Here is a 25,947-nt window from a genome sequence, read left to right as displayed (position 1 = left end):
TTTATTCCCCAAATACTTACTGTTAGCTGCTAGATGCCTGCAGCTGCCACTACTACTAAAACTTCTAATAGTAGTCCTCTGCCTTCCCTACAGAACAGACTAAAATAACTTATAGAGCTATGAAACTATCGGAGAAGGCAATGGCACCCCACTCCAGTACTCTTGCCTGGAAAATCCCATGGACGGAGGAGCCTGGTAGGCTGCAGTCCATGGGGTCGATAAGAGTCGGACACGACTGAGCGACTTCACTTTCACTTTTCACTTTCATGCATTGGAGAAGGAAATGGCAACCCGCTCCAGTGTTCTTGCCTGGAAAACCCCAGGGGTGGTGGAGCCTGATGACTGCCGTCATGGGGTGGCACAGAGTTGGACACAACTGAAGCAACTTAGCAGTAGCAGCAGTAGCAATGAAACTATGTGATGATTTTTTATATTACATTTGATATTATTATAGCTATGTCTAAGTTACCACCTAAGGCATGAAACTACTCTCCATGTCAAGTTCAAGAGGCTCTCTAAGCCTCAGTTTCTTTATCCATGAGATAAGCACGCTGAGTTAAATAAGCCTAATATTCCCTCCAGGATCTTCCCTGGTGGCTCAGACGGTAAAGCGTCTGCCTACAATATGGGAGACCTGGGTTCAATCCCTGGGTCGGGAAGATCTCCTAGAGAAGGAAATGGCGACCCACTCCAGTATTCTTACCTGGAAAATCCCATGGACGGAGGAACCTGGTTAGGCTACATTCCATGGGGTCGCAGAGAGTCAGACACGACTGAGCAACTTCACTCATTCACTCAATATTCCCTCCAGTAGCAGAACAAAACTGGGATTAGAAATCAGGTTTTCTACTTAGCAAAAGTATCATGCCTTGACCAATATAAAATAAGGAATTCCCACTTGTACAGGCTCTGAAACTTGCTGTTGTCCCTAAATCTTCAATCTCAGTTGGACTGTGTACTTGAGATGATCAACTCATATGGTTGCCTTTGTGAAATTAATAACCAAACTGTTATTTCAATCTCCTGAGAGTGTTTTGGAGAAGGCAATGGCAAGCCACTCCAGTACTCTTGCCTAGAAAATCCCATGGACGGAGGAGCCTGGTAGGCTGCAGCCCATTGGGGTCGCTATGAGTTGGACACAACTGAGCGACTTCACTTTCACTTTTCAGTTTCACACATTGGAGAAGGAAATGGCAACTCACTTCAGTGTTCTTGCCTGGAGAATCCCAGGGACGGCGGAGCCGGGTGGGCTGCCGTCTATGGGGTCGCACAGAGTCGGACACGACTGAAGCGACTTAGCAGCAGCAGCAGCAGAAGAGTGTTTTACTCCAAAAAGATCTGATCCTTTTTATTTGGATTCTTGTTATTCAGTCACTCAGTTGTGTGGGATTCCTTATAATCCCATGGAATGCAGCACGCCAGGCTTCCCCGTCCTTCACTATCTCCTGGAGTTTGCTCAATTCTACTCCTGCTTCAATTTTTTTTCCCATTAAAATGAGAATGCATTGCCATCTACTGGACTCTGAAGACATTGCTGCTACAGTTTTTTGTCTGAGAACAAGAAGTCTTAACAATTTAAAGCTTTTTATACTTTATCAATAACATAATAGTTATTATGACAATATAAGTTGTATAAAAATTAAACTCCAAAAGCTGAGGCTAGGGATAAGGTAGGGTAAGAGAGAAAAGTACTATCTCTTTGAGATTTTTAATCTCAATTATTGCTATGACAGTTCTAAATATAGCAAGCATTCACCTACATTTGTTAACAAAGTAAGCCCCTCCTACATGCCAGGCACTGTTCAAGGGACACAACTGCTGACGAGTGTACGCATTAGAGAGCAATCCCTCTTTTCATATGGTTTAGAGACTACTGAGTAGTGGTGTCCATACTGAACCTTCCTCATGTGCCAGGCTCAGAATATGCATTATCACCTTTAATATTCAAAATAATTTATGATGAGGAAGAAATTGTTATCTCCACTTACAGGCAAAAAAACAAACTCAGAGATGACTCAGTTTGCCCAAAATCTCATGGGTAAGCAGAAGTGGTGCCTGGAATTCAATTCACATCAATCTGACTCCAACACCCATATTCTTAACCACTAGGAGTGCCCATTCACCCAAGCAGCTGTCAGCATTCTTCCAAAAAGAAAAGTTGTTGCCAAAAAGAAATTCAGATAATGATAACTTCACATGTCTGTATTAAAGGTAAAACTCCTGCACAGGGATCTGAAAAGTTTCCAGCTTACTGGATCAAGAACTGGCCCAACAGCCTCTCATTCCTGATGCTCCTCCAACTGCCCTCCTAGTAGCAAAATCCACCTGGGAGCATCTCTCCCACTCACCTAGCCTGATTCACCAACCTCTTCCTAAGGTTCTCTTCGAATCACTTACGGTTCTGCTATAACTCACTGTGTTAAGATCCAAACAACTGATATCAAAAATAATTTTTCAAAATAAACCTATTTGTAAATCGCAGCTCTTCTGGAAAAAATGCTACTTTATCTCAGGTAAAAGAATAAATGTTGGTGAGTCTGCACCTAACATTTCTGCATCCCAGAGTACTGAGTTTAACAATGGGCATATAGTAGGTACTTGATACGTACTGACAGAAAAAAATCATGAATCAAGTTTACAACTAAAAATAGATTTTTATTATCATTTATTCAGTTATTTTCTTTGTCTGCATTGCTGTTAAATATGTAAGAGTTTAATTTGTATGCCAAATAAATGAAACTTTACTACACAAATTTAACAAGGTGTCACTTCCTAATAATGCCAGCAGAAGTTACTGAATGAAGGATTCAGACCCACAGTATATATTTCAGTCAAAGATTTTCAAATATATTAAATAGTTTCCAAACACATCCCTGGAAGTGAGATTGAATACTCATCCAATACAGTAAAAAGCTGAGACATTTACTAGATTCCTAACAACTCAACAGAAATGAGTAAATCCTTTTTGAGAAGCAGATAAACAAAGAGGCAAAAGTTTCAAGCAAATAAGCTTCAACTTTAAGACCACGGTTGAAAAGTTTAGACCATAGACTCATCTAGAGCCAGACATCCTGGAATGTGAAGTCAGGTGGGCCTTAGGAGGCATCACTACGAACAAAGCTAGTGGAGGCGATGGAATTCCAGTTGAGCTATTTCAAATCCTGAAAGATGATGCTGTGAAAGTGCTGCACTCAATATGCCAGCAAATTTGGAAAACTCAGCAGTGGCCACAGGACCAGAAAAGGTCAGTTTTCATTCCAATCCCAAAGAAAGGTAATGCCAAAGAACGCTCAAACTACCGCACAATTGCACTCATCTCACACACTAGTAAAGTGATGCTCAAAATTCTCCAAGCCAGGCTTTAGCAATATGTGAACCGTGAACTTCCAGATGTTCAAGCTGGTTTCAGAAAAGGCAGAGGAACCAGAGATCAAATTGCCAACATTCGCTGGATTATCAAAAAAGCAAGAGAGTTCCAAAAAAACATCTATTTCTGCTTTGTTGACTATGCCAAAGCCTTTGACTGTGTGGACCACAATAAACTGTGGAAAATTCTGAAAGAGATGGGAATACCAGACCACCTGACCTGCCTCTTGAGAAACCTGAATACAGGTCAGGAAGCAACAGCTAGAACTGGACATGAAATAACAGACTGGTTCCAAGTAGGAAAAGGAGTTTGTCAAGGCTGTATTACTGTCACCCTGCTTATTTAACTTATATGCAGAGTACATCATGAGAAATGCTGGGCTGAAGGAAGCACAAGCTGCAATCAAGATTGCAGGGAGAAATATCAATAACCTCAGATACGCAGATGACACCACCCTTATGGCAGAAAGTGAAGAACTAAAGAGCCTCTTGATGAAAGTGAAAGAGGAGAGTGAAAAAGTTGCCTTAAAGCTCAACATTCAGAAAACAAAGATCATGGCATCTGGTCCCATCACTTCATGGCAAATAGATGGGACAGTGGAAACAGTGGTTGACTTTATTTTTCTGGGCTCCAAAATCACTGCACATGGTGACTGCAGCCATGAAATTAAAAGACGTTTGCTCCTTGGAAGGAAAGTTATGACCAACCTAGACAGCATATTAAAAAACAGAGACATTACTTTGCCAACAAAGGTCCGTCTAGTCAAGGCTATGGATTTTCCAGTAGTCATGTATGGATATGAGTTGGACTATAAAGAAAGCTGAGCACCAAAGAACTGATGCTTTTGAACTGTGGTGTTGGAGAAGATTCTTGAGAGTCCCTTGGACTGCAAGGAGATCCAACCAGTCCATCCTAAAGGAGATCAGTCCCGGGTGTTCACTGGAGGGACTGATGTTGAAGCTGAAACTCCAATACTTGGCCACCTGATGCAGACAGCTGACTCATTTGGAAAAGACCCTGATGCTGGGAAAGATTGAGGGCAGGAGTAGAAGGGGACGACAGATGATGAGATGGTTGGATGGCATCACCGACACAATGGACATGGGTTTGGGTGGACTCCAGGAGTTGGTGATGGACAGGGAGGCCTGGCGTGCTATGGTTCATGGGGTCGCAAAGAGTCGGACATGACTGAGCGACTGAACTGAACTGAACTGAACTTTAGACCATGGTGGCTGAAGATACTTTAACATGGACAGAGGAAGAATTAACAGCAACACAATCATCAGATGTGTTTCTGGTTACAGCTAATGTGAAAAACCAGGAATGCTGAAGAACTGGTCAACAAAAACTTTAGTCACTATTTAAAAAGTTGCTTTAAAACATGCTTCCTTGTGATAGCTTCACAAGTAATCTTTCATCTTCCATATAGAACATACATTCTTAAAGCCTTGCTGCCTTAGAATATTTTAATCCTTTATGAAATATTTCAGCCACAGATATTCTATCCATATTCAGTGACTGTGATTACAAGTATATTTGGACTTACTTCTGTCACTGTACCACATGCTTCTGTTTACTATTTGTTTTCTTTTTTGTTTTCCTTTTCTGGCTCCTATCAAGTTGACAGAGTTTGCTACTCCTTATATTCCCTTTTTTCCCTCTGCCAATTAAAAATCTATATTGTTTCTAGTATTTAGTAGGTATCTTGACATTTTTACCATGCACACTTAACCACAAGCTATTATAAGAAATTTTAAACTTGTTTACTATCTCTAGCCTCCTCCCGAACAAATCAATGAGTCTTACTCTTCAAAGAGCCTCTCCCACCTTATTATTGTCTAGAGCAGACAGAGTCCTAAAACTCTCTGTGGAGAAGGGTCAGTTGCTTTTCCTTCAACCCATTGTGAGCTGATACTTCAATAAAATACAATAAAAAGGCACAATAATGTCAAATGGCTATAAAAGTTTAAAAACATTTACTTTCACTTTTTTATACTTGGCTTACCACAGACTGGTGACAGTTCTAGACTAGCTCTGGGCCACTTTGAACAACAGTGGTGATTTGTTTTATCATTTATGGTATAACTTAGTTTTTGTGTGCTTTTTGGTTTGTCAGCAGTTAGCCAAATTCACTAATGTTTTACCACTTTTATACACCCTGCTATATCCCACATCTTCCCTTTGGAATCAATTCTTTATCTACCACATTCAGTATAGATAGAAGCAGTAAACCTTCAGTCTTCAGGTACTTAAAATTGTCTTTCACCCTCACCCTTTACTGAATGTTTACCAGAAATAGAATTGTACGTTAACAGTTAACAGCACTTTGAAGATACATTTCTTCTTGAATCTACTGTTGCTGATGAGAAGTCTGCTGTCAGTCTAATTTATAGGTAATATTTCCTTTCTCTCTATGGGCTTTTAAGATTTTCCCTTTTAAAATTATCCTTAAAGATGAGTGGTGTCCCTAAGATATCTTTTTTCAGCCTCCTTTTGTAATAGGGAGAGCCCTATCTCAGCTTTTATGCACATTTAGTGGAATCAAGATTGCCGGGAGAAATATCAATAACCTCAGCTATGCAGATGACACCACCCTTATGGCAGAAAGTGAAGAGGAACTAAAGAATCTCTTGATGAGAGTGAAAGAGGAGAGTGAAAAAGTTGGCTTAAAGCTCAACATTCAGAAAACGAAGATCATGGCATCCGGTCCCATCACTTCATGGGAAATAGATGGGGAAACAGTGGAAACAGTGTCAGACTTTATTTTTCTGGGCTCCAAAATCACTACAGATGGTGACTGCAGCCATGAAATTAAAAGACGCTTACTCCTTGGAAGGAAAGTTATGACCAACCTAGACAGCATATTCAAAAGCAGAGACATTACTTTGCCAACAAAGGTTCGTCTAGTCAAGGCTATGGTTTTTCCTGGGGTCATGTATGGATGTGAGAGTTGGACTGTGAAGAAGGCTGAGCGCCGAAGAATTGATGCCTTTGAACTGTGGTGTTGGAGAAGACTCTTGAGAGTCCCTTGGACTGCAAGGAGATCCAACCAGTCCATCCTAAAGGAGATCAGCCCTGGGATTTCTTTGGAAGGAATAATGCTAAAGCTGAAACTCCAGTACTTTGGCCACCTCATTCGAAGAGTTGACTCATTGGAAAAGACTCTGATGCTGGGAGGGATTGGGGGCAGGAGGAGAAGGGGACGACAGAGGATGAGATGGCTGGATGGCATCACTGACTCGATGGACGTGAGTCTGAGTGAATTCCGGGAGTTGGTGATGGACAGGAAGGCCTGGCGAGCTGCAATTCATGGGGTTGCAAAGAGTCAGACATGACTGAGCAACTGATCTGATCTGATCTGAGTGTGCATTTTGCCCAGAGAAGCCCATCTTTCAGCCAATGATATTAAATGCTTCTGCCCACTTCTTTGAGCTTCTATCTCTGTTTCAGACATGTTTATTATTTTGCTTTTTGTTTGTTTTAGCAACGAATATCTCTTTAAACTTCTCTGATTTCATCAATCACTGTCTTTGGTTTGGTTCAAAATCAAACCAAAAACAAAAACCTCTCTTTCTTTAGCCTGAGATCCCACAAAAAATTTCACTCCCTTTTCCTCATCCATCTCTCACCATTCCTTCTCTGCCACCTTTTACAACATCTTCTCCCATATTTGGCCTTTAAAAGTGGGAGATCCTCAGGCCCATTACTAAGTCCCTTTTTTCTCACTAAGTACTGCTTGTCCTTGGTCTATCTTATCTGAACTCATGATTTCAGTAACTATTTGCCATTGTTATATCTCGCTATTTATATCTCTATCTTGCTTCTCTCCTCTGAACTCCAGATTCATATAATTCAAATGTCTCCTTTAAAACCTACACAGGGCTATCTTGAGGTATTCTCAAAGTCTGTATGATCAAATCTCAACTCATGATCTGCCTCCAACAAAGCTGGTCTTCCTCCAGTTCCTTAGCTCTCTCAGTGCCTGGCACTTTTATCCATCTGGTTACTTCATCTAAGCCAGAAACCCAAAAGGTAGCCTTAACACCATCTTTTTTCCTCTACCCTAAATTCAAACCAAGTCCTAATGATTTTACCTCCTAAAACTTTCCTAAATCTATCTGCTATTCTACCATAACCCTGTTCCAAAGTATCAAATCTCTTACCTGATACACTTATAAGTAAGATCCTTCTTACTGTCTTCCCACATACATTCTTGCTGCTTCTAAAATCAGTCCTTATAGCAGCCAGAGTGAAATTATTAAAACACAAATCTAATTATACCTCTGCCATGGTAAATATCCTTCAACACACTTCACGGCTCTTAGGATAAAATCTTTTAAAAGGTTCTGTTATGTGGTCCCTGACTACCTTTCCAGCCACATCTGATATCATTTTCCCTTATTACCCAGACCTTCCTTCAGTTCCTTAAAACTCACCACTTCCTCTAGCATTTCATGGCCTTCCAACACTACCCTCCTCTACTCAGAATGCTCTCTCTATTCAGCCCTCACTCTCTCCACATTGTTCACTTCCATTCATACTCAGGACTGTAACCTTAAAAGTCAAGTCCCGAAGACCATTCTTGAGCCACTAGAGCAGGTAAGATCATCACATGCTTTTATAGCACTTGCCACCATTTACGTTTATATAGTCACCTGTTAGGTTACTTTACAGTGTGTGTCTCCTCCGTACACTCCATGACAGCAGGGAAATCCGTCTGCTCACCACTGTACCCTGAGCACTTAGAGCAAGGAGCTGATGTATAGCATGTGCTCAATAAATAGCCACTGAATGGATGCAGCATTCTAGCAACAGTATTTCAGATCATCAAGAATTAGGAAACAACATGATCACTAAGGAAATCATGTAGAAACTCATTTCACTGGTTTGTGGCCAAAATTAAATAGGATAAAAAACATGAATCACCTGACATGGTACCACAGAGAGCAGGCACTTAGTAAAAACAAATTCCTTCTCCTTTCTCTAATCACCTTTAGATACAGAGACAGCAAAGACCATAATGAAACTGACTACAATATAACTTGCCTCAGGATTCTTAAATTTATTCAAAGCTGTAAAAGATATCTGAAACATTTAGTGAAACTGTATTACATTTAATCAAAAGCCACTATCCTTCTTTAACCCCTAAAGAATTGTTAGAAAGCAGCCAGTTGAGATTTTCTTTTAGGAAAATTAATATAATATGGATTTAGAAAAGATGGGTGCAGTTACAAAATGAGTTTTCACCCGAAGCCACACTAAACAACAAACTTACACTTAAAACATGGTTCTATTTACACAGAGCTTTTGCCTGATATGTGAATGCACACCTGCACTAACAAAACTCACAGCATCACGCAAACCCTCTTACCTTATGTTCAAATGGAGCACCATAATAGCCATCATTCAGCCCAAAAATTATTTCATTCTGGTTGCGGGCATGAATCTAAGAGAGGAGGAAAAGACATTATTAGTTCATCTCATTCCAATCAAGTTTTAATGTGACTAGAAAATGACGGGACCTACTTCAATGTTGAAAAATAATTGGCTATGTCTAACAAGCCAGCAGAAAACAAACTGCATATCACAGGACAAGGCAATCAATTTAGAGTTTCCTGTTTTAGTCAAAGTTCTCACAAAATCATCACATGCGATCACAGGCACCATCATTCACACACATTTTCCACAAACACTTCTTGAGGTTGTTACAGAAAGCAAATTCCTTAAGCACAGGGGATTAAGAGGCATACTATACATTATTTAATCTCAAAGAAAACACAATCCAGGACTTCCCTGGTGGTCCAGTGATTAAAATCCACCTGCAATGCAGAGGACATGGGTTCAATTCCTCATCTGGAAAAATTCCATATGCCAATGGGGCAAGTAAGCCCATGCACCACAACTACTGAAGCCCATGCACCCTAGAGTCCGTGCTCTGCAATAAGAAAAGCCACCCCAACGAGAAAGCCGAGCACCATAACGTAATAAAGAGGAGCCCCAATCGCCGCTGCAACTAGAAAAAGCCCATGCACAGCAACCAAGACCCAATGCAGTCAAAAATAAATAAAATTTAAAAAAAAATAACAGTTCAATTAGTCTGTCAATGCTTTAAATCTGTCGTAGAAAAAACATAAAAGATTAATACTATTTTTTATCTTCAAAAAGACAGTCTAAAGATAATATCCAATCCCCAAAACCCTTAAAAGTCTACTAATTATTTTCTGCCAACTACTGTTTCAAATACAACTGATTTGAGCTTCAGTGTTACTTCAAATTAAACTTCATCTAAAAAATGGAGGAATAAGACTTTCAAAATTGAAGAAGAATTTTTAATAGCTCAAAACAGCATAAAGTCTATAAAAACAAATTTGATTACTTGATCAGAAAGAGTTGTGGCTGAAATGTTTTTTAATTGCTTTTCCAATGAGGAGTTAAAGTGAGGGTTCAAGTGGGGGAAAGAAAAAAGACTACCAGAATAGAACATTTCATCTTTTCTTTCTCTAGCTAGAGATACAAAGGCCAAAGTCAGCAGCAGAAAATTCCTGTGAACATTTACCTGACTTCCATACCTGCTGTATCTGTTACTAAAGCAGAATTAATCACATGCTTCCTGTTAGCCTATATCTTCACTCAACTGAATACAACGATACCAAAAGATGGACCTGCTATAATAAATTTATAATGAAAACTATAAACCAATTTTAAGAAATGTCCCGTCTTATGACAGAAAAGGAGAAAGCACTATGAAATCAGTTTCAAGATTAGCAGAAACACAAAAATTTTACAAACACCAAATATTTTATACATATATATACCTCAAGAGGAAAAAGATTAAAATCATATGCATCAAAATGTTAACAATGGTTATCTGAACAAACATTTCACACACAAAAAAAGAAAAAGGTGGAGGACTGAGAACAAATATACATTTTCTTAATGTAAAACATCATTTCATCATTAGGGAAATCAAAATTAGGATGAGATACCATCAGAATGGCAAAAAATTAAAAAGACTGACATTAGTAAGTCCTTACAAAAGTAAGGAACTTTCATACATTGCTGATGGGGACGCAGAATGATAGTTACTTTGGAAAAAGTTTCACAGTTTCTTACAAGTTTCAACACAGCTCTTACCATTAGACCCAGAAACTCCATTTATTCAAGAGAAATGAAAACTTATGTCAACACAAAGACCTATATTTAATTATTCACAGCAGCATTATTCATTGTAGTGGTGGTTACTTACTTCATACATTTGTCAAACACATTGAAATGTATACATTAAAAGGATAAATTTTATTGTATGTAAATTTTACCTCAAAAAACCCTAACTTGTAAAAAAAAATTTCATTCAAAAGTCATTGATTCCCTGACCCTATGCAGACTGTCTAAATACCTCTTAAACGTACTCCCGTAGCTCTCTTTGCAGGTATTTATCTATCATCAGTTTACCAGGTCCTAAGAACCTTATCTTAGTCATCTCTGGATCACTGACACTAAGAACGATGCCTGTCAGAAAGCAGATGACCAATCAATAAACCTAAGTGATGCTGGCTATTAACCTAATACAGCTTAGCCTCGCTTTCCTCTAAAAATCTGTAACTCTATTATATCTGATTTTTAGTAGTAGTTGTTATATCTATTTCATAGGTGACTTTAAGTGTCTAATTGGCTTAGAAAAATGTTTTCCCTTTCTCTTGTTCTCTGCTATACCAGCTTTGTAAGAGGATACATGAATGCTAACTCTCTGAAAGTAGGGTAAGTTAGACCTAAGTACATTTGGGTGTTTTAAGAAGACAACCAACTAAGGAATGTATGAACTGAAAAACATGATGAAGGCCATCTTCTCTGGGCAAAACAAGACTTTGCCACAAGCCTATAGCTCTGCGATTCTAACGTTAAGAAGCACCACCCCATGCAAAATGTTAACAAGTGCTTAGTGTCATTGTGCACAGGGTCTATGCACAAAGAGCCAACTACAGCATGTAGGAAGACAGAAAGAACATGTGCCCCAGTGCCTTTAGCCGGGCTAAAGGCAACAAGCATTTGGGATTAAAAGAATGACCCTAAGCCAAAGTCATTACCGCATGAGTTTTAAGATCAGTCCCAAAACAGAAGAAAAAATATAAAAATAAAACAATTTGCAGCAGGTTAGAATTTAGTAAAGGAAAATATTTATTGAATGCATTGTTCTGGTCTCTATCCAAGAACACAAAATAAACTATGGTGTGCAAAATAAAGGAAGAGTTGTTTTGTTGTTGTTTTTTTACTCTGAAAAATATACAGAGAGAACTGTCTAAGAGAAATATACCAGATGGTATATACTGAATAAATATTAAGAAATATGAAGGATGTTTGCAGATACAACTAACATTTTACATTGCCTTTATCAGTAGTCCCACAGGTATCACAAAATAGAAATGGCATTTATTCCAATGTGGGATGGGTAGTAACCAAGGACTACATGTATACAGCAGTGTAGTACAGCGGAAAGAGAATGAATTTTTAAGTCAGCCAGGCCTCATATAAATTCCAGCTCCACCTATCAGTGTGATCTTGATTAGTTTCTTAAACTCTCTGAGGCTCAATTTTCCCATCAGGAAACTGGGCAATAATATCAGCTTTCACAAGGTTGTCAAAAACATTAATTGCAGTTACTTATGTCTGGGACTGGCAAATAGGTTTCATTTCATATGCAATTCTGGCATATTGCTAGGTGCATTCTGAAATACTGTGTTAGAAAAGACTGCACAGCTACTTCTGAGCTCAGATAGCTCAGTCAGCTACATCAGTCATGGGGAACAGGTAGCAGTAGGTAAGCCAGGCATTTGTCATCCCTGTGTTCAACAAACAGTAGCTCCTCTTATTCTTGGAAAAACCCTACTCTACTGGCCATAAGAGAGGTGTTCATTTTCAACTTATTTTTCAGATTCTAGGGGAAATAGCCAGCATGACAGAAGAGGCAGAGTACTATAAGAAAGCATATTCTTTCCTACTGCCCACCCCACTCAAAATCCTCTTAAATTAGCAGCTTAAAGCAGTTCTTCATAAATGTTTTCAGTTATTTTTTAAACTTCTCAATGACTCCAATTTCTGTAATTAAGTAAACAGTCATAAAAGGTCTCTTTTTATTAACAGGAAATATAGAACCTGACAATTCAACAAAAAAAAAAGCTAGATGGTTTCTTTGGAGAGGACAACTACTTGAAACTGACAGTCTAAAAATTACCTGCTGACCCAGGTATTTCAGCCCGTCCAAACAGACTTTCCATTCAATCAACAGCTGGTAGATGTCCTCCTTTCCACCCCATATCTTCACCACAAAACAAGACACAGATGTATCCAGACGGTCTGGCATTATTCCAAAATCAAGACTCCGCCATGTTGGATTCTGTTAATAGAAATGAAAACCTGCTTTAGGAAGATCCTAAATGTTTACAGTTATTTCAGTTAGGTTGTACATAATTTTGTTTTTTAACCAGAAGAACTCATATATTACATTGCAAACTTAAGTGAACTAAGAAGACATTCCAATTAACATGAAGAGAGTGATACTGACACTTTTCAATTTCTCTGCTTATTTATTATAGTCACTGGAAGGAGCATATATTCTAGTCTCTAATTAACATGGCTTCCTATGGTAATTCATTTATTTATTCCACACAATACACAATCATTAAGAAACAACATATAAACAATGCCCTCAAAGTACCTCCAACTTATTGCTGGATTTGAACGTCTCTTTAAATAATTACACAATTTCATGAAAACTCCAATATTCAAAAGGTTACAAAGTGGCACAGGAGGGATTAATAAACTACGAAGGAACAGGGGGAAAGAGGGCATGCAGGCCATGAAGCTTGGCTTTTATAGGACAAATAATATTTCACCAGGTTGAAAGAGGGAATTGCCCAGTAAAATAAGGGCTCAGAGGTGTGAAATAGCAGTGTGGTCAAGTAACTACAGCAACTGCTAGAACACACAGCACCAGAGTGGCAGGGTGCGAAGCTGGAGCGATCAACAGGAGGCTTCACGCCGAGGAGGCAGTTTACTGTGTACAAGCTGTGGGGACACTGAGAGGCTTTAAGGTTAAGAAAGACAAGGTCAACTGTATGCTCTGAAAGAAGTTTGTTTTCCATTCAGATAGTTGAAACATTCTCTGAAAAGGGAAAAAGTTAAGGGACTTTAATATTATCAATAGACATGAACTACCATACATCAATTATTTACTTTCAATTATTTCCCTACTTTTTTAAAAATTCTTTTTTAAATTTTTATGTGGAGGATAATTGCTTTACAATATTGTGTTAGTTTCTGCCACACATCAACCTGAATCAGCCAGAGGTAGGCACATGTCCCCTCCCTCTTGAACCTCCCTCCCACCTCCCACACCAACCCACCCCTCTCTAGTTTATCACTGAGCGCTGGGTTTGAGCTCCCTGTGTCATACAGCAAATTCCCACTATTTATTTTACGTATGGTAGTGTTTCGACGTTACTCTTTCAATTCATCCCTCCTTCTCTTTCCCCCACTGTGTCCACAAGTCTATTTTCTATGTCTGTGTCTCCACTGCTCTCCCGCAAATAGGTTCATCAGTATCATCTTTCTATATATATACACATTAATATAGGATATCTGTTTTTCTGATTTATTTCACTATGTGTAATAGGATCTAGGTTCATCCACCTCATTAGAATTAACTCTGATGTGTTCCTTTTTATGATTAATATTCCACTGTATAGATGTACCATAACTTCCTTATCCATTCATCTGGTGATGGACATCTACGTTGCTTCCATGTCCTAGCTACTGGAAATAGTGCTGCAATGAACACTGGGGTAATGTGTCTTTTTAAAGAATCCACCCGCAATGCAGGAGATCCTGGTTCAATTCCTGGGTCGAGAATATCCCCTAGAGAACAGATATGCTACCTACTCCAGTATTCTTGGGCTTCCCTAGTGGCTCAGATGGTAAAGAATACACCTGCAATGCAGGAGACCTGGGTTCAGTCCCTGGGTTGGGAAGATCCCCTGGAGGAGGGCATGGCAACCCACTCCAGTGTTCTTGCCTGGAGAATCCCCATGAACAGAGGAGCCTGGCGGGCTGCAGTCCACAGGGTCACAAACAGTTGGAGATGACTGGGCAACTAAGCGCACAGCACAGGGTATATGCCCAGCAGTGGGATTGTTGGGTCATATAGTAGTTTTATTCCTAGTTTTTTTTAAGGAATCTCCATACTGTTCTCTATAGTGGTTGTTACCAATTTACTTTCCCACTAACAATGCAAGAGGGTTCCCTTTGTCCACACCCACTCCAGCATTTATTGTTTGTAGATTTTTTGATGATGGCCATTCTGACTGGTATGAGATGATATCTCATTGTCTTGACTTGCTATTTCCCCTACTTTAACTGTTAGGGCTCTCATTACTGAACATAACTAATTAATCTCATTAAATTATCAATTTTCATATTATATAAATCAGTAAATCAAAAAGCCCTCATATAAGGGTAACTGATCTTTGCTTCGTGACAGTTTTTTTCCTGACCAAAGTGGGGAGGGGACCAGAGCAGTATTTTTGGTTTAGGGGATATATTGATGTATGTGTTTTTGTGAATTTAACTGCTGATGTTTCAGGAGAGGGAACAGGACTTCTAGTTTCATGGTGTTTATGTCTGATCTTTTTCACTTGTACGTATTTTGCTTGTATATTTTTATTTTCTGATTTCCCTGTACTAAAATAAAAGCTCTGATAGACAGGAACATTGCCTGATTTGTTTACCACAAGATCCCCAAAGTTTGAAAAGTTCCTGGTATGTGCTCAATAAATATTTGCTGAGTGAGTGAATGAATGCCCACTTAACCAAAATGGATGTCTGAGGACACCAAAAGATTATCAATAAATAGCATGATGATAACACAATAAGCTCATTGTGCAGTTTTATATGGATTCCACAGCACTCATGAATTTCAACCTAAGATCATCAGAACTCCATTCTGATATGACCCCCACCCTGTCTCTATCCCACCAAAATTGTTTTAGCAACCCTGCTAAATAGGGGTGGTGTGCTTAGTGGCTCAATGTGTCCAACTCTGTGATCCCATGGACTACAGCCCGCCAGGCTCCTCTGTGGGGATTCTCCAGGCAAGAATACTGGAGTGGGTTGCCATGCCCTCCTCCAGGGGATCTTCCCAACCCAGGGATTGAATCCAGGCCTCCGGCATTGCAGGCGGGGTCTTTACCATCTGAGCCACCTGGGAAGCCCAAGAATACTGGAGTGGGTAGCCATGCCCTCTGCCAAGAGACGTTCCCAACCCAGGGACTGAACCCAGGTCTCCTGCACTGCAGGAGGTTTCTTTACTATCTGAGGCACCAGGGAAGCACAAGAGTACTGGAGTGGGTAGCCTATCCCTTCTCCAGGGAATCTTCCTGACCCAGGAATCGAACCAGGGTCTCCTTCATTGCAGGCAGATTCTTTACCAGCTGAGCTACCAGGGAAGCCCAAATAGGAGTAGAATTTCATTTAAATATGAAGATGAACATTAAGGTCTAGGAATAAGTAGGCAGACCTGTACTACAAAAAATGCTCAAAAAATTCTTTACACTGAAGAAAAATGACACCAGACAGAAACCTGGCTCTCTAAGATGGAATAAAAAGCACTGGCAATGGTAAAGAGTGAGTAAATATAAAAGACTATCTATTTTTCTTATTTTATTTATATCATATATGACTGTTTAAAGTAAAAGTTATAACTGTATAAAGAGTTTTATAACATATGTATAGATTCATATATACAAATGTAATAGCATAAATTAGAGAAGGTAGACAACTGGAACTATTCTGTTGCAAGGTTCTCCTGTTTACATGAAGTACATACAGCAATCCTAAAGTAATGATTTAAAAAGTAATGCAAAGAAGTACAGCTGAAAAGACAAGGCAAGAATGTAAAACAATATGAAAAAATATTCTATGATGATTTCATTTATATGAAGTTCTAAAACAAGTAAAACAAATCTGTGGTGACAAATGATTTCCTCTTGTGGGGAGACCGGCTTCTGGGCATAAGAGAACTTTCTGGAATGATAGGAAATGTATATATCTTGACAAAGTATGTATGCACTTACCAAAACTCAGCAAACAAAATAGTTAAAATTTGTGCATTTCACTGTATATGACTTTTAATTAAGGAAACAGACACTGAACTCCAAAGTATAGGTTTGCTTCTTATAGTGGTAAGGATTAGTAATTCTGAGGCCACTTTTTGTGAATTCTAAGCCTGAGCAAAGATGTGGAGGTCAGTGGAAGCCAGGTTTTTCACTGTCAGAGAATGGAGTAACAAATGAATTTGTTCAGTCCAGAGTTCAGCTGGACTGAAATTGGAGATATTGGTGTGAATGCATGGTTTTTAAAAGAAAGAGCAATAGATATACTGTGTGTGTGCGTGTGTGTGTGAGTTCCTAGCTCAGTCCCTTAAGAAAGGCCAGAAGTAATGAGCACACTAGTAACAATGAGCATGCTCAGATCTTACTGTCTATTTAGCAATCTCAAAAAAAGAGAACCAAGGGTTCCTTGGGGAGAAAACTGATTCCAGAGCTACGGCAGGAAGGGTACAACATGAGTCTGGAATATCTCAAGCCAGAATGTCAGGAAGTACTCAATGATGTCGACATATCAAAAGGACATAGGAATCAATTTACAGGGCTCTCACTAACCAAATGCAGGATAATGTAAGCATCAAAATAAACTATAATAATAGATTATAACCCACTGAATAAAATAAGAATCTTTGAGTCCATAATGATACAGATTAATAATTAATTAATTAAATGGGAGAGAAAGTTAAATTGCCAACTAATAAATAATAAAAGGAAAGATGGAAATTAGAAAATCACCAATGGATGCTAAAACTGGTAAGCAAACAGTTGATAAGAAGCATCATATATAAAAAGTCTCAAAGTTTCTCCCTCACAAATTACTTATTAATTATAAATGGAAAAATTATAACTTCTCAGTGGAGAAACCTGACAGGAATTACCTTAATCAGGTGACAAATTGGGACAAACCAGCAACAGGTGCCTCTTAAAACTAAGCACTGAAAAGATTACAGCACTCCAGGTATAGTTTTCCCGCCAAAAATGCATTACCTGAATCTCATCATGAAGAAACATCAAACAAACTGAAAGAGTCTACAAAATAATTGGTCTGTATGGTTTTAAATGGAGGGACTGGTTCCAAATTGAGAAAGGAGTAGGTCAACGTTGTATACTGTCACCTTACTTATTCAATTTATATGCAGAGTACATCATGCAAGATGCCAAACTAGATGAAGCACAAGCCAGAATCAATTGCAGGGAGAAATATCAATAACCTCAGATATGCAGATGACACCACCCTATGGCAGAAAGCAAAGAGGAACTAAAGAGCCTCTCGATGAAAGTGAAAGAAGAGTGTGAAAAGGCTGGCTTAAAACTCAACATTCAAAAAACTAAGATTAAGATCATGGCATCTGGTCCTATCTTTCATGACAAACAGATGGGTAAACAATGGAAACAGTGAGAGACTTTATTTTCTTGGGCTCCAAAATCACTGTGGATGGTGACTGCAGCCATGAAATTAAAAGACGCTTGCTCCTTGGAAGAAAAGCTATGACAAACCTAGACAACATGTTAAAAAGCAGAGACATTACTTTACCAACAAAGGTCCAATAATAGTCAAAACTATGGCTTTTCCAGTAGTTGTGTATGGATCTGAGAGTTGGATCATAAAGAAAGCTGAGCACCGAAGAACTGATGCTTTTACACTTTGTTGCTGAAGAAGAATCCTGAGAGTCCCTTGGACTGCAAGGAGATTAAACCAATCAATCCTAAAGGAAATCAGTCCTGAATATTCACTGGAAGGACTGATGGTGAAGCTGAAGCTCCAATACTCTGGCCACCTGATACGCAGAACTGACTCTTAGGAAAAGACCCAGATGGTGGAAAAGACTGAAGGCAGAAGAAGAGGACGACAGAGGATGAGATGGTTGGGTGGACATCCAATTCAATGGACATGAATTTGAGGAAGCTCCAGGAGTTGGTGATGGACAGGGAAGCCTGGCATGCTGCAGTCCATGGGGTCGCAAAGAGGCGGACACGACTGAGAGACTGAACTGATGGTTCTGAACGCTGAAGTCAGAACACCCGAAAAGGCTAAAGAACTGTCCAAACTTAAGAAGAAAGCAACATGACAACTAAAGACAAAGTGTTTCTAGATTAAGTCTTGGAGAGTTGACAACACCTGAATAAGGACTAGGGATTAATTGGTGGAAACCTAAATTGGTACAGCCACTTGGAAAACACTACGGAAGTAACTCAAAAAATTTACCATAGAACTACCTTATGATCCAGTGATCCCTCTTCTGGGTAGATACTCAAAGGAAATGAAAGTCTCTTAGAGATAGAAGTGCTCCCGTGTTCACTGCAGCATTATTCACAATAGTCAAATACATGTACAACCCAAGTGTTAATCAACAGATGAATGAATAAAGAAAATGTCATGCATATACGTGTGGAACATTATTCAGCCTTAAAAAGGAAATCTTGCCATTTGCAAAAGCACGGATGAAACTGAAGGACAGTATGATAAGTGAAATAAGTCAGAAACAGAAAGTGAAATACTGCGTAATATCACTTACATGTGGAATCTAAAAGTCAAACTCATAAAAACGGGTGTATAATGGTGGCTGCCAGGGGTTGAAGGTTGGGCAAAATGGGGAGATGTTGGCCAAAGGGTATAAGGGTACAAAGTTTCAGTTTTGCAAGATGAAATCATCTTGGAAATCAAATGTACAACATGGTGACTAAAGTTAATAACACTATATTGTATACTTGAAGTTTGCTAAGAGAGTACTAAGCATTCTCACTACCAAAAAAAGACAGTTAACTATGGGAGGTAATAGATATATTAATCAGTTTGATTTTGGTCATTATTTTACTACATATATATAAGTATATATATGTATGCTGCTGCTGCTGCTAAGTCACTTCAGTCGTGTCCGACTCTGTGTGACCCCATGGATAGCAGCCCACCAGGCTCCGCTGTCCCTGGGATTCTCCAGGCAAGAACACTGGACTGGGTTGCCATTTCCTTCTCCAATATATATGTATAGATAATATACATATACCTGTATATATAGATATACCTATGTGTGTGTGTGTGTGTGTGTGTGTATGTATATATATACATATATGTATAGATAAACCAAAACATCATGTTGCATATCTTAATACACACAATTTTTGTCAACTATACCTGGAGGGTAGAGGATGAAGGACTGTGCTTAACTGTACTGTGTCAATGTTATACTTTCCTGATTTTAGTCATTTTAATGTAATTATATAAGAGATTGTCCTTGTTTGTAGGAAATATATACTGAAGTATTTGATACCAGCAAATCTTTCTTTGAAGGTAGTCAATTATTTAAGAAGCCAAAGTTATGTTTAGATAAATTTATTGAAAATATAGGCAATAAAGAAAGACAAAAATATTATGAGTATAACATGATGAGTAACTACGAAACAACAAGATCAGATTTCACACATGAATGGAAGGCAACCATCCATTTCTGATAATGGCAAGCTAGACGGTCCTCCCACTGAAAACAATTAAAAATGCTGGCTAAAATATAACCACCATCATCACTGAAGATTTTCCAAGCCAAAAAGGTAAGCTAGAACTCGAAGAAATAAATGTAAATCTAGAGGACTTTTCCCTTAAAGGAATTTGCCAATGTATATAAACTTGAGGCGTTGGTTTGGGCAGTCTTAAAGAGAGACAAGAACATAATTCAAAGCCCACACCCAGGTCTCACTCAGGTCTACGAGAAGTCCTCCGCATTGAGCTTGAACAACAAACAAGCTATATACTCACAGGCATGAGTGAAACCACAGCGTAGAATTCAACAAACCAACTGCACAAAACCTGAGATAATCAAATCAGGAAACAAGAAAAAAAGACTAAACTATAAAATGAGACTGAACAGCTCTCATAAACATATTAAAAAAAAAAAAAAAAGCCAAATCCTTGCACAGAATGTGTTTATTTTTAATTGACACTAACTGGCACTGTTTCTACAGAACAGGCACTTCATAAATATATAAATTGAGAAAAATGAATATCAAAATGGCCAATAAACACTGGAAAAGGTGATCAATTAGAATAATACATGAGGAAATGTAAAATAAAATCACAATATAATACCACTAGCCCACCAGAATGGCTCAAATTTTCAAAACAAATAATAACAAGTTTGGGCAAGAATGTGGAACAACTAAAAACTTCACACTGCTGGTAAGGATGTAACTGGTACAAGCAACTTTGGAAAGCTATCTGGCAACACCTACTAGAGCTGAAAACACCTACGATTCAGCACTTAGTTTCACTCTTACGTAGATACCTAACAGAAAATAGAGACACATACTTGCCAAAGGACACATACATACAGAATTAATAAATAATTCGTATGAATCTCACTAATATGCTAAGCAAAAGAGCATATGCCATATAAAAGTTCAGTAGCAAGCAGGACTAATCTAGAAGTCAGGATAGTGGTGGTCTTTGGAAGGAGGTAGTAACTGGAGGGAGAACACAAAATAATGCTGTTGTTCTTGATCTGGTTACATGGATCTGTTCCCTGTGAAAAGTCACCAGGCTATTATTTGTGCCCTTTACTGTAATGTGTGCTGTATCACAATACAAAGTAATAAGACAAAAATTTTCAAAGATTCAATAATGGGAAAAATACAGCATCTTACAAGGAGGTATCTACAGAGATTAAAAACAAAGGTATCTCTTCATGATGTCATTTCGGGCCCTAAAGCCTGAAGACAGGAGTTGGAGGATTAACCGCCTAAAAAGACAGCCATTTACTCCCCTATGTATAAGGTCATCTCTCAACTAAACTCCATGTGCTTTGGAATATGAAATAGCGTAATTTCAAATTCTCAGCAGAAAAAGCATGAAATAACCACCCCTTTTCAAAATGGAAAAAAAAAAAAAGACCTGGTGAATGTATGGCCCTTAAATATGAAGGGCCATATTTAAGAGGTGGGATGATGGGCACAAAGAATACTTCATTCTAAAACTAATTAAAAGTCTTTGAAAGGAGAGTAGTCTTTTGAAGTTGTTTCTGTGGCTGAATTGATGGCCTGAACCAACATTTTAAACCAATAGAACATTAATACAGCAGAACTATTGTCAATCTTCTCATTACAATGACCTTCCTTTATAATTTTATAGAATAGCTGCCAGACAACGACCAATCATTCCCGAGCTGGTCCACTCAGATACAGATATGGTCTGCCACATATTAAAGACTCTACTGCCTAATAATGTTACTGTAAACATCTAGATGATTTTCTACATTTAACCTATACATATAAGCCCATGTCTAGATGGAACAAATTATTCAAGTACTACCATCATTTAGGGACCTATATCTTATTCACTGAAAGTATAGTGGCAGGATATTAGGATATTTATGGCTTTGAAAAGCTCACCTCCAGGAGAATCTAAAATTATTATTTATTATCTAGGCAATTTCTCTAAAACACTGTTCAACTGATACTTCTTATTTATTAAAGGAACACATATACAGAAAAGTTTCAAAATACAAACATGTTGTCACTATGTTATCACTCAAAAACAAATTAACAGTCACAAGAAACACAACTAAGAATTCATAAAAGCTGTTCCAACTTCCCCAAAACATACAAGATAACTCTCAGGAATGGCATACTAAATTCATAAGCAGTAATTATTCCCCAGCCCCAAATTCTCTCTCCTTTGTCTCATTCACCTTTATTCATCCTTCATGTCTCAACTTAGGAATTACTTATTGTAAGAAGCCTCTCCTAATCACCCTCACCAAACTAAGATAAATGACATTCCTACATGTTCCCAAAGAATCCTGTTCTTCCCTGGTCTTATAATTGCATGATGATGAAGTTTAACACAAAGTAACATAAAACGGCTAAGCAAGAGGATCCAACTCCCTTCTCTCTTTCTCACTCTCGCTCATGCGCACGCTCGCTCGCTCTCTCTCTCTCTCGTGCACGCTCTCTCTCTCTCTCACATACACACACAAAGATGAAATGTTAATTCAGTTCAATTAGAACATACACTTCTGTGACAACCCCTCAAGCCAGTAACTCATAAAAAGTATTTATATTGTCCAGTCAATTTTTTCCCAAAGATTTAAAAATATCTCAGGCAGTCTCAATTCAAACAGAAGTTTTGGTCCTGATAACTCTGTCACATGCTTTCCCTAAAAGCACATGCTCTAGAACTTTGTTTATTCAATTATAAGGCCTATCACTGACCTCTGTTAGACCTCTAAGAGACATTTAACCAGGAGAAGGGGCGCAGCACAATGCTGTGAAAGAGACGGACTTCCAAACACACAGGAAACAGCTATCACTCTTCTTCCTGCCACCGTGAGATTTTTAATTTTCTAATAAAAAAGAAAAACTTTTTCGTAAAAAATAAAAGACACAATAATTAACTTGATAATTGTTAAAAATGGTGCACATGGGTTCACTGGGCTTCCCTGATAGCTCAGCTGGTAAGGAATCCGCCTGCAATGCAGGAGACCCTAGTTCAATTCCTGGGTCAGGCAGATCCGCTGGAGAAGGGATAGGCTACCCACTCCAGTATTCTCAGGCTTCCCTTGTGGCTCAGCTGGTAAAGAATCTGCCTGCGATGTGGAAGACCTGGCTTTGATCCTTGGGTTGGGAAGATCCCCTGGAGAAGGGAAAGGCTACCCACTCCAGTATTCTGGCTGCAGAATTCCATGGACTGTATAGTCCATGGGGTCTCAAAGAGTTGGATATGACTGAGCCACTTTCACTTTCATGTAGGTTCATTACGCAATTTGCCTCTACTTTTACGTATGTACAAAATCCAATTTAGAGAATTTAGTTACTTCCATTCTTACCACTGGAGAAGGCAATGGCACCCCACTCCAGTACTTTTGCCTGAAAATCCCGTGGACGGAGGAGCCTGGTGGGCTGCAGTCTATGGGGTTGCTAGAGTCGGACACGACTGAGCGACTTCACTTTCACTTTTCCCTTTCATGCATTGGAGAAGGAAATGGCAACCCACTCCAGTGTTCTTGCCTGGAGAGTCCCAGGGATGGGGAGGCCTGGTGGGCTGCCGTCTCTGGGGTTGCAGAGTCGGACACGACTGAAGCAACTTAGCAGCAGCAGCATTCTTACCACTTCAATTATTTTAGTTTTTAATTAACCAATGGCCCTTCAATAATGTTAAGAATATTAACTTCCCCCTGAACCAAACGTCAATAAATAACTAGTTTGGAGGGTATGGTTAGCTGAACCCTGAGATAAGAAAGCTGAATGATACATTCACCATTAAGTGTTCAATGCTAAATATATCTGAGAAGAAATCAGAACTCTGACATATAACTTGAAGACACAGCTCCACCATCTAGCCTGTCAACAGTGGATTATTCTAGTTAATGCAATAGACACTGGACTTCACTGTGCTAGGGTCGTTAGAAAATAGAAAAATGAATATGCTGGTGGTCCTTGTTCACTAGCTGTCCTCAATTTTGTGTTACCTCTCAAAAACTCATTCCCATGCCATCCACCCCTTTACTATCTGCTATCTCTCCAGGTCATTTCCTCTGCTGTCCTGATCCTCAGTTCCTTTTTCCCTATCTCTGTCAAGCTTGTCAAAATCTCAAACCACTCACTCCACTCCGGCCATACTAACTTCTTAGCCATTCCTTGAAAACCTCAAGTACATGCCTACCTTCATGTTTTCCTACTTCTTGGCCTGGAACAGTCTTCCCCTCTTAGATACATGGTAGTTGTTGTCCAGTCACTAAATAGTACCTGACTCTTTGCGACGCCATGAACTGCAGCACACCATGTTTCCCTGTCTACCACTATCTCCTGGAGTCTGCTCAAGTTCATGTTCATTGACTCAGTGATGCTATCTAACCATCTCATCCTCTGATACATGGTATGTTCCCTCATTTTTTTCAGCTGTCTGCTCAAATGAGACCTTTCATGTGACTACCACAGAAATTCAGCCGCTACCCCTGCCAGATACTTCACTACACTATTTTACTCAATTATATTTATTACCATCTAACATATTTCAATTTATGGACTTCCCTGATGGCTCAGATGGTAAAGCGTCTGCCTACAACACAGGAGACCCGGGTTCAATCCCAGGGTCGGGAAGACCTCCTGGAGAAGGAAATGACAACCCACTCCAAGATTCTTACCTGGAAAATCCCATGGACGGAGGAACCTGGTAGGCTACAATCCATGGGGTTGCGAAGAGTTGGAGACGACTGAGCGACTTCTCAACACACAAACACATTCCAATTTATCATCAAGTCTAACAAATTATTTTTCTTCCATTGTAAGATAAATTCTGACTTTCAGTTCAGTTCAGTTGCTCAGTCGTGTCTGACTCTTTGTGACCCCATGAACTGCAGCACACCAGGCCTCCCTGTCCAGCACCAACTCCCAGAGTTTACTCAAACTCATGTCCATTGAGTCAGTGATGCCATCCAACCATCTCATCCTCTGTTGTCCCCTTCTCCTCCTGCCTTCAATCTTTCCCAGCATCAGGGTCTTTTCAAATGAGTCAGTTCTTCGCATCAGGTGGCCCAAAGTATTGAATTTTCAGCTTCAGCATCAGTCCTTCCAAAGACTATTCAGGACTGATTTCCTTTAGGATGGACTGGTTGGACCTTCTTGCAGTCCAAGGGACTCACAAGAGTCTTCTCCAACACCACAATTCAAAAGCATCAATTCTTCGGTGCTCAGCTTTCTTTATAGTCCAACTCTCACATCCATACATTACTACTAGAAAAATCATAGCTTTCACTAGACAGAATTTTGTTGGCTAAGTAATGTCTCTGCTTTTTAATAAGCTGTCTAGGATGGTCATAATTTTTCTTCCAAGGAGCAAGTGTCTTTTAATTTCATGGCTGCAGTCACCATGTGCAGTGATTTTGGAGTCCAAATAAATAAAGTCTCTCACTGTTTCCACTGTTTCACCATCTATTTGCCATGAAGTGATGGGACCAGATGCCATGATCTTAATCTTGTGAATGTTGAGTTTTAAGCCAACTTTTTCACTCTTTTCTTTCATTGTAAGATTTTTCTTCCATCTTCCATTGTAACATTTTTCTTCCATCGTAAGATAAATTCTGACTTTAGAAGTGTTAAAATCAGTAAGGTCCTGTACTCATTGACCACTAGGTGGCAGTCATCAGGTGTCACTATCTACATGCACAACCTTAATAGATGTCTTTTTGTGTTTTTTTTTAATTGTAGTATAGTTACTTTACAATGCTGTGTTACTTTCTTTTGTACAGCAAAGTAAATAAGTTATACATATACATATATCCCCTGTTTTCAATTTTCTTCCCATATAGGTCACCACAGAGCACTGAGGTCCCTGTGCTATACAGGGACCTCATTAGTATACATAGCAGTATATAGTCGTTCTTAATATCAATTCTTTTAAGTGTTGACACTACTGACACTACATGTGCTTAGTCT

General features: G+C 39.0%; 1 protein-coding gene across 5 annotated transcripts in view; it reads right to left on the bottom strand.

Annotated features, from left to right (window-relative positions):
* The window catches only part of UVRAG (UV radiation resistance associated), a 335,117-nt gene that overhangs the window by 259,989 nt on the left and 49,181 nt on the right, over nt 1–25,947 (bottom strand). For all 5 annotated transcript variants that reach the window (XM_061380900.1, XM_061380904.1, XM_061380901.1 and 2 more), the window contains 2 exons: nt 12,597–12,758; nt 8,739–8,813 (listed from right to left, as the gene is read on the bottom strand). In XM_061380900.1, coding sequence (XP_061236884.1) covers nt 8,739–8,813; nt 12,597–12,758 — 237 coding nt within the window. The remainder of the gene's footprint in view (nt 1–8,738; nt 8,814–12,596; nt 12,759–25,947) is intronic.

The sequence above is a fragment of the Bos javanicus genome, chromosome 15 (genome assembly GCF_032452875.1).
Source record: "Bos javanicus breed banteng chromosome 15, ARS-OSU_banteng_1.0, whole genome shotgun sequence".
Classification (NCBI taxonomy): domain Eukaryota; kingdom Metazoa; phylum Chordata; class Mammalia; order Artiodactyla; family Bovidae; genus Bos; species Bos javanicus.
The sequence above is the reverse complement of the archived record's forward strand: the minus strand, read 5'-3'. Positions and strand labels throughout refer to the sequence as shown.